Here is a 13705-nt window from a genome sequence, read left to right as displayed (position 1 = left end):
CTAGTACTACTAGTAGTAGGTCTACATGCAGTAGCTATGCTATGCATGTACTAGTAACTACACACACTGTACTAGTCTAGCCTCTACTCTAGCTAGTCTAGGGTCCGGGAGTCAAAAGCCCGGGCTTTTTAAATTAAAGACTCCCCCCCCCCCCCCCCTGGTTGATAATGATACTCATGAGTCATGCCATGGCAATGATGGCAGTCATGCTCATGTCGTCATGACTGAGCTCAGCTCAGCTCATAACACTCTCACAGAGCATGATCAGCTAGTTGAGTAGTGCATGATATCCTAGGTAGACCCAGGTGCTCGAAGTCCGTACATGGTATCCTAAGTTCGTACGCCCATAATTTCATGTTCTGTTATTGTATTCGACTCAAATATTTTATGGAGGGGACAGTGTGGTATGTTCTCCTCGCGTACCAATTTTCAGGGATCTACGATCAGCAGAAGTCCCATACCACGGGAGTGGGTTTTCGAGTGTCCATACGAAATACAAATTGGGTTACATTTCATGCAAAAATCAACTTTGCCAAGACCGATTTCGAACGGACACAGCGTCAAACAGACCTTCACTCAATCATCAAGAGCCAGCTTAGAGCTGACAATGGCCAGAGGAGAAGAATTTACAGAGAACCACCAATCCTTGCAGAAAGGTTGACACTCCTGGCATCTCCACCACTGTTTTCCCGCGGTTTTCACAGCGCAGCTGCTTCTTCTCTGAGCCGACTAAAAACAGCTTGCATTTCGGCAACAAACTACGCTTTTGCAAGAAATACCGGTGGAGGCACATGCCAAACATATCCCTTCGGTGCTTTCGTCGTAACCGAGGGATTGCAAGTTAGCAATTAGCAGAAATATGCGTGTATTTCGAGTCACCTCTGATCAGTACGGACTTAGAGTACCCTCTGCGACACCAAATTTTGATATGAAAAATGAGCGAACTCCAGAGAAACAGATCGGATCGAAAGATGGCCTGGTTCAATCGAGCCTGGCCTCAAAACAAACTTGGACAAGATACCTTCCATCCACGAGCAGGATTCTGGCAAGTGATCATTGCTAGTGTGAGTTTCAGCTCGGCAAACACACACTGTAAACGTGTACGGACTTCGAGCACCTGGGTCTACTGACTGTACGTCTGTAGTCTGTAATACAGACAGAAACGTAGATCTACTGCATGCTGTACTCGAAAGATGTAGCCGGTGTACATGGTGTATGTCTACCATGGTGTAGGCTACTGACTGTAGACTGTAGTGCTGTACAGTGTGGTCGGACGCTGCCACTCGACTCAACGACTGTACTGCTGAATGTCCTGATTTTTGTGATGCACTGGTGATGGACAGTCGGTCATACTCATAGGATCAGTGCAGTACAGTCAGTACGGTGACTAGTGTCTTGTAGATTCTACATTTTCCTCCTTTCGTTTTCGTGTGACTGTTGCAACATTGACGAGGTCAAACTCAAAGCTCGTGAATCTGATCGTACTTTCAATCTACGTGAGTTTCTTCTGCTTGAACATTCGCAATACCAGGGGCAGTGGGTTGACATAGCTGGCTTGTCTGCGTGGTCGACTGGATCGTTGACTGCGGGCAGCCTGAGTAGAATCGATAGCGATAAACGCTAACGACGGAACTCTATCTCCTTAGTAGTTGCGCCCAGTGCGTGGGTTACTGTAACACAGTCTGCTGTCGTCGACACTCAACGCAGGAACGCACGGATCACCTCTACTGGCTCTTGCTCTCTCGATGCGCCGAAACGTCAGAGAGAGAGAGGCAGCGCAGCATCCTTAGTTTCAGCCGGACGATCCTCCAGCGGTGTGGCGTTGTCATCTGGCTGGGAAGATCAAAGTCGTTGTTGGGTATTGCCTATTATCTGTCCACAGCGATCCCTGAGTCCAGTGGACCTCAGGCCGACGTTGAGTGTTTGCACAGTTGCCAACAGGCACGATGGGGTGTATTGTTAGTGTGGATGATAAGGTGGCCATTGAACGGAGTCGGCGGATCGACATGGGATTGAAAGAGGAGGGAACGGCAGGCGAACGTGTAAAGCTACTGTTATTAGGTGAGTTGGGTAATAATATGAACAGAACTTTTGTGTGGTTGTTTGTGCGATGTTGTTTCTTCTGCTGCCCTGGTTTTGAAAGTGCCAGTTATGTTTGTGTTTCCACTTCCATCGCGAATACTTCGCTGTAGTGTGCGCTGCAGTGCAGCGCGCATCCGGGCCCAGCCTGACGCTGCTTTCTGGAAACTGCAAGTCGGTTAGCAACACGATGATTATGTGGATTTACTCTCGGAAGTGTCGATCTATGCTTGGCATAGTCCAGGGCCCAGGGCTCGCGATCGCGTTATAACGTTAGAGAGCAGCTTGTTGTTCTTTTCCGAATGCTTCACGTGGACGGCTGGCGTTCTTGATTTCACTCATCTCAGTCGGTCTTGTCAAATCCAGACAACAGAAATCAGTAGGATTTTTGCCATTGACTTTGTGTGTCCCTTTTGTCCCTAGTCTTGCAGCAGTCGTTGTCGGTGACAGTCCGCCGCACGCCACTTTGTCTTTGATCGATCCCGCTGCTCTGATTTAGTCGCTGGCGTATGATGTAGTATGTACAATCATGTGCATGCAACCCAACTAAACACGTCGTACATCGTTTCATGTTGGCAGTGTTGCGCGCTGAAGCCTTTTCTCGCAACGTAACGTTGTTGTCCTCACCTCTGTTCTAGGTGAAGCGGCCAAAGTCAGATCATTGACACGGAAATCCCAAGCATTCTGTTGTGAGTGCTAAATCGCAGACATGTTTTCATGGTTTTCTTTCTGTTCTGATCGCCAGCCCAAAGATCGTATAGTGCGGAAGAAGATTATAAAATTTTGATAATTGCTCCTCTGTAATTTTAAAAGCATCATACGGTATGTGCCATTGCCTCCATCCACCTGTACTTCCTTAACTAAGGGTCTTGTAATCCTTGTCGATGCCAACGTAAAAATGAGCTGTAACTAGCCATTTCCCACCCAAGTCAGGATAGCCCGTTACCCGTCATACCGTGTGTTGAATAATAATTACAGTCGGACCTCGCATAATCGTACACGTCCGTTTTCCAGAAAACAATCCGGATAGGCGAGGCAACCGGATAATCGAACACACGTGCTGTATGTGTGCATGGCATATGTTGTAAATCGGTAACCAACGATGGCGAGGGATCCGGACAAACGAGGACCAGATAAGCGAGGTCTGACTGTATTCTTATGTGCATGTATAGAAGAGGTTGGTGCGATTTCGGCGATACTTGGGGAATTGTGTGTTGCTCCCTACGTGGGATCTTGCGCTTTTCCTGACGACTTGAATTCTCACTTGACTGACTCACGACTGCCATCCAGAGCACATGAGAAGTCCATCGAACCTTCCACTCGGCAAACCTGCAAGAAAGCTCCACTCCCTGCTCAATACACAGTGTTTCGGGGAATTCACCCCTCATCAGTTGAGCTTGAGTAGGCTGAGGAAGAGAGCACTATGTCTATGTAAGTGGTGCTCTTCAGACGCAATCTTCCTCAGCCTACTCAAGCTCAACTGGCGAGGGGTGAACTCCCCGAAACACTGTGCGTTGAGCAGGGAGTGGTGCTTTCTTGCAGGCTTGCCATGTGGAAGGTTCGGTGGACTTCTTGTGTGCTCTGGACGGCAGTCGTGAGTCAGTCAAATGAGAATTCAAGTCGGCAGGAAAAGTGCGAGCTCCCACACAATGTACCAGACTGTATATTGAACAAAATTGATAGGTCTCTTCTCCCCTGGGGTGCTTTTTTCCAACTCCGACACCACGGATAGTCAGTCCGCATGCGAAAGCGTACACAGGCAACACCCGCTAATACATGCATGAAGAGTGCAGCCATGAGGGCATGTATCAGAGCCGGAACTGTGCCCGTGTACTCACTCGGAGGCGGGCTGTACTATCAGAGCCGGAACTGTGCCCGTGTACTCACTCGGAGGCAGGCTGTACAGAATGTTTGCACGTAACAACTCGAGTGTTGCAACTTTTTCAGCGGCAGCGGTGCAAATAAGGCGCTCCGGATGGTATGGCGGTCGGGATGTGGTGCACGCTTGACATGCTCAGGTGATGCACCACTTCAACTGCGATACACTGCGGGGTAAAGAGAAGAAGCTCCACAAGGCATGCTGATGGCACATACATGTATTTCTGAATCCAGTAGCTTTCTCGTCAAACATTCGTTCCGAACGCAAACGAGGAGCGGTGCGGTCAATATCCCTACAGCCATGGCACGCAATCCGCACATGCTGGATCAGGAATGGCTTGACCTCATAGCCTGTGTTCACTGCAGCGCTCCGCGGATGTGGCTCGAGGGCCGCACGACCTGTCACAATGGAGCGAAGAGGATTCATCCTGGCTATCGGTTCTAGAACATCACGTTGAGCAGCCGTGTTAAAATGTATTACATCACTGCTTAGTGACATTGTCTATGCATGGATGTGAAATATGTTTGTTTCAAGAAGCATGTAACGTCTTTGTAATAGTAATTGTTGAGCCACTGAGCGCGGGAAAGGGTCCAGAGTTGCTATATGTTCTTATTCACTTCAGCTACATTGTTGGCCAAAGAAACCGGACCCATGTGCCGAAAGCAGCTCCTCGGATCCTGTTTTGGAATGTGCATGGTGTATTGGTAATGCACATCGCTGCTTTTGACTCGTAGGTCGGATTTCCTCATTTACTTCAACCATATTTAGCTTATCGTTTGTGTGAAAATGCACCAATCGCATTCATTGCATACCATGAGGTCATGTGTGGATGGTCTTCTTCTTCTGTCTGGAAATCGTACAATTCCTCTCCCTCATCCGGGCTAACCCATCTGCTTGTGACAGTGCAGCCTATCATGAACACACCATGTAATCGTGTCAGGAATGCCTGTGTGTGGAATGCCTGGATGGTCTTCTTCTTCTGTCTGGAAATCATACGATTCCTCTCCCTCGTCCGGGCTAACCCATCTGCCTGTGACAGTGCAGCCCATCATAAACACACCATGCAATCGTGTCAGGAATGCCTGTGTGTGGAATACCTGTGTGTGGAATGCCTGTGTGTGGAATACCTGTGTGCGGCCTGGTGCATGCGCTTGTGCTATGTCCTGCTCTCAGGTGCCGGTGAGTCTGGGAAGAGCACGATACTGAAGCAGATCAAGTAAGCAATCTGCTCTGATCATGATGTCTGTGCACCACTATTTCTACAGTATCCGTTGTCCTGGCGTAACGCACACCCTTCCGTAGTCTATGAGTCATCGGCCAAATGTGCATGATAATGACAACGCCTGAATGTTGCGTGCAGTGTCCGAACAGTAGAGAACGCTGTACTGTTGCAAGACTGTTATGACACTAACATGCCCTCAGTTGTATAAAGGGGAAGTGCATCGATTTTTCGAGTAGGGTTCAGAAGAAAGACAATTTGATATCGGTTCGAATGGCATATATCTCGCTTCCGTACGATAAACCAAACTTGCCAAATCGCCAATTGTATATTCACGTTGCCATAGCAACCAGCGGAGTGATGACGTATGAAAGGCTTAGCTCCATCACAGAGTAGGTCGATCACTGCAGAATTTGGTCATTTTCAATTGGTTTATTGTATTCACGAAGTGAAAGAAGGGTTGTGTTCAATGCTGTTAGTGCAGTGAACAGTCTGTTAGTAGTCCTCTCGGTTGTGTACTGGGACGTGACACCGACAGGAGAAAGCTGGAGTGCGGAGACATCAGCAGACAAGCGAAAATAGTGACGAACAAAATGCTGAAATCTTGGTTGGAACAAATCAGACGTTCAGCATTTCCCCCAACCAAGGACCATGCCGTTTGCACTTTCCACTTCCTGAAGATGGATGTGATGCTCTCTGGCGACTCTCCTATCTCTCGTAACATCTTTTGAAGCCAGGTGAGACGACGGGTGGTGGAGATTGACGAATGAAATAATGTGGTAGGTTTGAAAGTTTGCTGAAAATGTATCAGGAGAGATGGCGAGTACCAAGCATCTTCTCCTAGAGGAAACCATTTCCTAGGCACAGTCAGCCTAGGGAAATGCAGGAGAAGGCCGATTAACAGCTCACCCACAAACAGCATTGAACACAGCACTTCTTTCGCATCGTGAATACAATAAGACGATTGAAAATGACCAATTCCTGCAGTGATCGACCTTCTCTGTGGTGGAGCTAAGCCTTTCGTACGTCATCACTCCGCTGGTCGCTATGGCAACGTGAGTATACAATTGGCTATTTGGCAAGTTTGGTTTATCGTACGGAAGCGAGAGATATGCCATTCGAACCGATATCAAATTGCCTTTCTTCTGCACCCTACTCGAAAAATCGATGCACTTCCCCTTTAAGTCGGTCATGCCACTGTTGTTCTTTGGAATGTATAGAGTGTGATCACTGTCAGTAAGGCTGGGTTCCGGATCCTGCTATTGTTTGTCAGTCCAAGCATATAAGAGTGCCCCCCCTCCCATACGCATACACACAGTCTCTCTCTCTCTCTCTCTCTCTCTCTCTCTCTCTCTCTCTCTCTCTCTCTCTCTCTCTCTCTCTCTCTTTCTCGCTCTTTGTCTGTGTAGTTCGGTAAAGGCTTGATATCCATAGCCATACACAGGTCCAGCCATGGGATTCATGAAATACACTGGCGGTTAGGCGGACCACACAACAGAAGCAAAACTGTCACTTGACTGATTGATGCTGATAATTATATTAGTATTTTGATGATTGTCTTCTTCAGAAGGACCGTGTCTGTCTGTCTGTCAGTCCATGTGTATGTATTTCTAATTCACATTGTATTGCCCCAGTCTGGGTAACTTGGAACAAGTGCTTACAGCATTGTTAGTACTTTCCGATACATGATCTGCACTGGCCAGAGTGGCTGACCTGTGTATGCGCTTGCAGCATGCTGTGTTGTTACTACCTCTGCTGTCACAGTCCCGCTGTCCTGGGAATGGCTGGGATTCACTGTTGGTGTATTTCAAGTTTGATAAACGTATGTGGGGTACATGTATACTGCACTTGACTGCTGCTAATCCTCGCGCTGCGTCATTATCTTTACAGAATAATCCATCACAATGGCTTTAACGATGAGGAACGTGACCTCTACAAGCCTGTAGTCTACAGTAATACACTGCAGTCGCTGGGATCCATACTAAGAGCGATGGACTACCTGGAAGTGGACTACGGACATGCTGACCGAGTGGTATGTGTATGTGTGTTTGTTTATGTGTGTTTATGTGTGTTTGTGTGTGTATGTGTGTGTGTGTGTGTGTGTGTGTGTGTGTGTGTGTGTGTGTGTGTGTGTGTCTCGCTGTTGTCTCCCGCTTCTGGGAGCGACGTGGCCATTTTGTGGCAGTTGTACATAGTAGTAGTAGTGTGTGTGTGTGTGTGTGTGTGTGTGTGTGTGTATCGTTGTATCTATGTATGTGTGCAGGTGTCTATGTTTGTTTGTTTCTTTCTTTCTTTCTTTTGTTTGAATTCGTTTAGAGTACAGGCAATTCTGCCTTCTCACAAGAGGAAAAACCTAAGAACGAATAAGATACTATGACACAAGGAAATATTAAAAAGAAGCGGAACATGAGAATTCCAAAGAATATAAATCAAATGCGTGTATGTACGTGTATGCTTGTATGCGTGTATGCTTGCATGTGCTTGAATGTACTTCAGTACAAGTCCACACAGAGCCTGGGGACTTAATGGGGGAGGACGTGTCTGCCATTGGGCGGTTGAACAGCCCATTGAGTCATCCTTTCAAGCATACTTTTGGATCTCTCTTCCCGCCGGGAGACCCCACGCGAGCATCTTCTGTTGTTATAATGCAGGGTTCTAGCCAGGTCAAAATAGTAGGGGGTCGGGCAGGGGAAACACTTGTCCTGCAACCCTTTTTCCATTTTCCAAAGCCGTCTTGCCACGCAAAATGCATCGTAAGGGGGCAAAACCCTGACTTCACAACAGACAAGTGTGCCATTATGAACCCGCTGCTAGTGACTGTCGACTGCGTTTCCGTTGAATTGCCTGAATAAACACAAAAATCGACAAATGAGTAGGGAGCGCCGTATCTTCACAGGAGGGCGCTCAATCAGAGTAGGGGGGGGGGGGGGGAGGGGGCTGTGTCCCCCTCAATCCATTGGCTATAACCCAGTACAGGTCATCCCTCGTTAGTAGATAATCTCTGGGCCATCGAAAAAGTTGGCTTGTAACGAGACTTATCTTGTAACAGGACTCGTTCTAAGATAATTGAAAATCTCCAACATAGCTCTTCCTTGGATGCAAAAGGTTGTCCATATCTACGAAAACAGATACTATTACGTTGCGTCTTTCTGCGTTATCCTACGTGTTTTGGCCTTGATCCGGCATGGTCAATATTATCTTAAACTGAGGGTTTGGCACTCCAGGAACCTTGGCAAAGGGTCGTTATAACGAATTGTATGTACAAACGAATTATGTTGTAACTGGACCTGTAAACAGTTTTATAGACCACCTTTCACCAGGGGTTTTCAGATTTATATTTACTAATGGGGTTTATGTACTAACCGGACTCGTTATAATGAGAGAGGCCCTGTAATGTGTTCGTGTGTATGTGTGTGTGTTTTACATGTGTGTGTGTGCGTGGGGGAGGAGGGGAGGGGGGGGGGGGGTGATTACCGGGTATGTGTGTGCTTTTGTATGTATGTGTGTTTATATGCGTGTGTGTATGTATGCGTGTGTGTATGTATGCGTGTGTGTATGTGTACGCATGCGTGTGTTTATGTGCATGTGCTTTGTACCTGCGCTTGGAACGCGTGCATTTAAGAATGATGCTCTGGCAGTTTTTGAAGTTATCGCGGACCAAGCGGATGACCAAGCATTCAGCATCCAGCTGCTGGCATCCATGAAGCGCCTCTGGCACGACAGCGGTGTCCAGGAATGCTTTCAGCGGTCGCGGGAGTACCAGCTGAATGACTCGGCGAAATAGTATGTGCAGCTCGTGAAGAGCATTCTTTGACATCTTTCACAATTCTTCCCTCGTATCAAGAACTTTCGTAAATGAAAGACAAGCCAAACTGCTACGCAAAATGCATGAATGCTTTTTACCTTCAATGTATTCAATAAGTAAGGGGAATTTAGATTGGTGACAACAACGTTGTCATTGAGAACTTGGAGAACAGTCAGCCCTTTGCAGAGCTAAAGATGGTTACATTACTGTCGTGCGCCGAAAAACGAGCAGGCTAGAATTTCACCCAGCACGGCAAACCAACGGACACACAGTGACTCAATCGCATACAGTGTAGTACATCACATTGCCAGTGTCTTTTGTCGAGAGGTGGAAAATGTGGTTTTCGAAAACGTCCATGAAACTTGACGGCCACTTCTGGTCTGTTGCGACTCCTAAAAGGAGCCGGCTGACTTGCAACAGGTTGCATGGTGTGCTCTGCTCTGTACTTTTCTCATAAAACAGGAATTGCATGGAAATCACTGCTTTCAAGTTCATTCACATCGTAGACACCTAGTATCTCACGGAGTCCATGGTTCTGGGGAAAGGGAGATAGGGGGTGGAGTGGGGTGGGGGGGGGGGCACAGCCCCCCCCCCCCCCCCCACTCTGGTAGTGCACCACCCTACGTATTTTTAGATTTTTGTGCTTTTTTTCAGTTTTCACAGCAAAGATGTGGCCACAAATACATCATTCCGGGTGCTCTGTGTGCCCGTACCTTGCATTTTGTTTGTGACAATGCAACACTGACAACAGTAGAACATGAAAAACTGTGTGAGCTGTGAATCCCCCCCCCCCCCCCCTCCCCTACAATTTTCCCTGGCTAGAACCCCGGAGCCCAGTGTTCAATCAGCCTGTTTTGTTTTTGTGGCGCTTGTCACCTTGTCTCTGCAGCTTCTTGAACAACTTGGACCGCATCGGCCGTCGCAACTACACGCCCACCGATCAGGATATCCTGCGTACACGCGTAAAGAGCACTGGTGTAACGGAGACACACTTCTCCATGAAGGGACTCAACTGCGTGTAAGTTGCCAGCAGTGAAAGGAGCTACTTCAATGCCAAGTCCTGCCTGGGAGCGGCTTTTCCAGCCGTGCTGCTACCCACAGTCAACTGGAAAATCGTGGCCAGGCACAAGGGGTACAAAAAAAACTTCCAAATGCAGGCCTGTGTACTGATCTGTATGTCAAGACGCTCGAAATCGCATGCTGGTAACTTTTGCACATTTATCGCATCAAGTACATGGTCATGTTCAACGGCAGTTCATTTTATCAACACTCTGGACCGTGACAAAGTCATCGGACATATTTCTTCATCTTCCAGTGAAGCGGATTAGTTGTCAGTCATTGCAACTCTCCTGAAACCAATGGAAAACAACAGCGCTGTGTTAGTCGGGTCATGAAAGTCGGAGAGCAGCAATTTTATCTGTTTTTACACTATGCTTTTTTGCCTTGATGACCTAGACAAAAATGGCATAGCCTGATAGGGATGTTATAAAGTCTTATAAATTTCTCCATTTTTTTAAGACATAACCTGGGATTCGAACCCGCACTATCGCCCTGCATGCATCCCCCGATACACTTCGCATACATACTAATTCTTCCAAGTTGCTTCACGTTATGATCTTGCATTTGAAGGCCCAATTTGAATATGCTTTGTGGCCAGCCGTCTTTGATGGCACGGTACGGTACGGGACAGGTACGGGACAGGTACGGGACAGGTACGGGAGAGGGTAATACGATACCGTCTACCACCTTGATGACCTAGGCAAAAAGCATAGGGATGTTATTAAAATTTTCAATTCTCCTATTTTTTTCAGGCATAACCTGGGATTCGAACCCGCACCATCGCCCTACATGCATTCCCCCATACACTTCGCATTCATACTCATTCTTCCAAGTTACTTCACGTTATGATCTTGCGTTTGAAAGCCCTATTTGAATATTGCGGCCAGCTGTATGTGGCCAGCTGTGTTTGATGGTACGGTACGGTACGGGACAGATACGGGATAGCGCCAGGCGTGACACAAACAAACAAATACCAAATTAAAGCTGTGTGGACCCTGGCTAGCGCCAGACGTTACTGAAGTAATGTCTTCTGCATAGCTAAGGGAATAGAAGCGGTTGACAGTTGACCGGCACAAATTCGCCCTATTCCTGTAGTGGGCAAGTGAACAGGCCACGTTATGACTGTAACAATGGTTTAAAAAAGCTAAAGGCCACCGAGAATGCCTTGGCTCTGTGTTGTGCACCTCAAAGAGCACTTTATTTTTCTGCATTCCTTTGTTTCGAAACCAGCTTGCTGGATGTTGGCGGGCAGCGGTCGGAGCGTAAGAAGTGGATCCACTGCTTTGAGGATGTCACCGCGATTTTCTTCTGCGTGGCGCTGAGTGCGTACGACCTGGTGCTTCGTGAAGATTCTAGCGTTGTGAGTTCCTAGGATGGAGTAGGTGGTGCCTTCCCTGGTGTGTGCTGTATTCAACTGTCGTGAGGGAATTTAGATTGTTGAACTTCAGTGACGGCTGTATGTCCCCCTGACCAACTCACTGGATTAGCTTATGACCGTATGTCCCCCTGACCAACTCACTGGAATAGCTTATGACCGTATGCCCCCCTGACCAACTCACTGGAATAGCTTATGACCGTATGTCCCCCTGACCAACTGACTGGAATAGCTTATGACCGTATGTCCCCCTGACCAACTGACTGGATTAGCGTATGACCGTATGTCCCCCTGACCTACTGACTGGTGGAAGATACTTTGGTTGACTTGTGCTGTTGCTTTTTGTCCGCCATGCCTCCGCTTTCAGAACCGGATGACCGAAAGCTTAGTGCTGTTCCGCTCCATTCTCAACAACCGCTGGTTCGAGAAGACTTCAATCGTGCTTTTCCTGAACAAGAAGGATCTGTTTGAGGACAAGCTGCGCGTATCGCCACTGTCCATCTGCTTCCAAGAATACACAGGTAAAGGGAGGTTATAAAATTTACTTGCCATCTCGCTACCAAAATAACGGATGTGTGTATGCTACGGGGTGCGAGCCACGGCTACCGTAAAGCTGTTAGGTCTCTCAGCCTTCCTATTCTGTCTCTCATCTCCATCTCTCTCCCTTCCTCCCTCCCTCCCTCCCTCTCTTCTCTCTCTCTCTCTCTCTCTCTCTCTCTCTCTCTCTCTCTCTCTCTCTCTCTCTCTCTCTCTCTCTCTCTCTCTCTCTATCTATCTATCTATCTATCTATCTATCTCTATCTCTCTCTCTATCTCTCTGTTATTTTTACACTTCTCGTTTCACAGTAAGTGAAGTTCTTTTGAGCATTTTACAGAGGCTATGCCGAGGAAATGTGTCACTATGAGCAGAGAATGTGGGCAGTCTGCAAAGCCTGGACATGCTGCACACTGTTGAGATCACTGACGTAGCGCTTCTCGTATCCTGTTTTGATGCGTACCCGGCAGGATCGAACACGTTCTACGAGGCGGCCACCTATGTCCAGAACCAGTTTGAGCTGATGAACGACAGCCGCTTCCATAAGAAGGTCTACACGCACTTGACGTGTGCCACGGACACTGACCACATGCGCTACATCTTCGACAGTGTCATGGATATACTAATTATGAACAATCTGCGAGCTACATCATTCGCCTGATGACCTCCGAGTCTCCATCAGCTGCAAGCCATTGTACTCGTCCATTCACCCTCCCCTCCCCCTCCCCCGTATTTGCAACTAGTGGTGTGCAACCAAGCTAGTAACATAGTGTGCTTCCGTCACTCTGTTACTAGCCATTTGATAGCTTGAGCTGGTCCTCTTGAGTGCTTTTGAGGTCTTTCTATCTGCTGCGTGCATTCGTGCTGTACGAGGGGTCGCTCTGGCACTGTACGGCGTGCGCACATGTTGGCGCTGGCCACGTACCGTGTGTGTGTGCTTCTATGATCCAGTGTGATATACCGATTCCTGTATATCCTTTTGCGTAATGCCACTGTACAGCCGGCCATGTACCGGTCAGTTGCCGCCAGTGCATTGCCTCTCGCCCACCAGCTGATTTTACACTTGAAAGTGTTGTACTCCCCGTGAGTCCCGAATATCTGGCCAATCCCGGTGCTGCGGCCGTTCTTCTTTGGGTGCTGGCTCTGCTGGCAATGTTATAGTGCTCTTGTATATTTTCTGTTATAGAGGACATGTCATGTATCATCTTGCTGGCAATCCTTGAGTTCCGTGACGTAATCTGCCTTTCGTCAGTTGAAGCTCGATGAGAAGTTTTGCGTTGTGCAGGGTGTTTTTGCATTGATTTTCATTTTTACACCTCTGTGACGTTGTCATAGCAGTGAACCATCTTGAAGCTGGCGTCTACACCTTTTGGGTGGAATGAGATATTAGTGTGCGTGTGTGTGCATCGTTTTAAAACTGAGATGGAGCGCCAAGAAATACCCGATATTCCTTGGCACTTCATTCGAGTATATTATGAAAGTAGGCTTAAGGGTGTACTAATTACTAATTAGGACAAGTTAGTTGTCCACCAGTATTATAACCCCAGATCATGAGCATCAGAATGTGCATCAAACGGCACAACACTCGAAACGCACATGTTTAGACAGGACTAGCTGTGTTCTGCACACAAATTCGTCATGAACTGCAGTGCAGTTCTTACTAGGACGACGGTTGGAATCCAGAGCAGCTGCACATTGCAAATGTTCCAGGGTACATGTAGCCTCTAGAAGTACTTGTTAAGTTATCATTGCTG

General features: G+C 47.6%; 1 protein-coding gene across 1 annotated transcript; it reads left to right on the top strand.

Annotated features, from left to right (window-relative positions):
- Positions 1-1402: 1402 nt before the first annotated feature.
- LOC135818065 (guanine nucleotide-binding protein G(o) subunit alpha-like) lies at positions 1403-13314 on the top strand. The gene is made up of 8 exons (XM_065331385.1): positions 1403-2061; positions 5132-5174; positions 7068-7209; positions 8800-8960; positions 9872-10000; positions 11272-11401; positions 11784-11937; positions 12422-13314. The coding sequence occupies exons 1-8, from the start codon at positions 1947-1949 to the stop codon at positions 12610-12612; spliced, it is 1065 nt and encodes a 354-aa protein (XP_065187457.1). The 5' UTR covers positions 1403-1946; the 3' UTR covers positions 12613-13314.
- Positions 13315-13705: the final 391 nt, after the last annotated feature.

The sequence above is a fragment of the Sycon ciliatum genome, chromosome 5 (genome assembly GCF_964019385.1).
Source record: "Sycon ciliatum chromosome 5, ocSycCili1.1, whole genome shotgun sequence".
NCBI classification, from domain to species: domain Eukaryota; kingdom Metazoa; phylum Porifera; class Calcarea; order Leucosolenida; family Sycettidae; genus Sycon; species Sycon ciliatum.
This window is presented reverse-complemented; position numbering and strand designations above follow the sequence as displayed.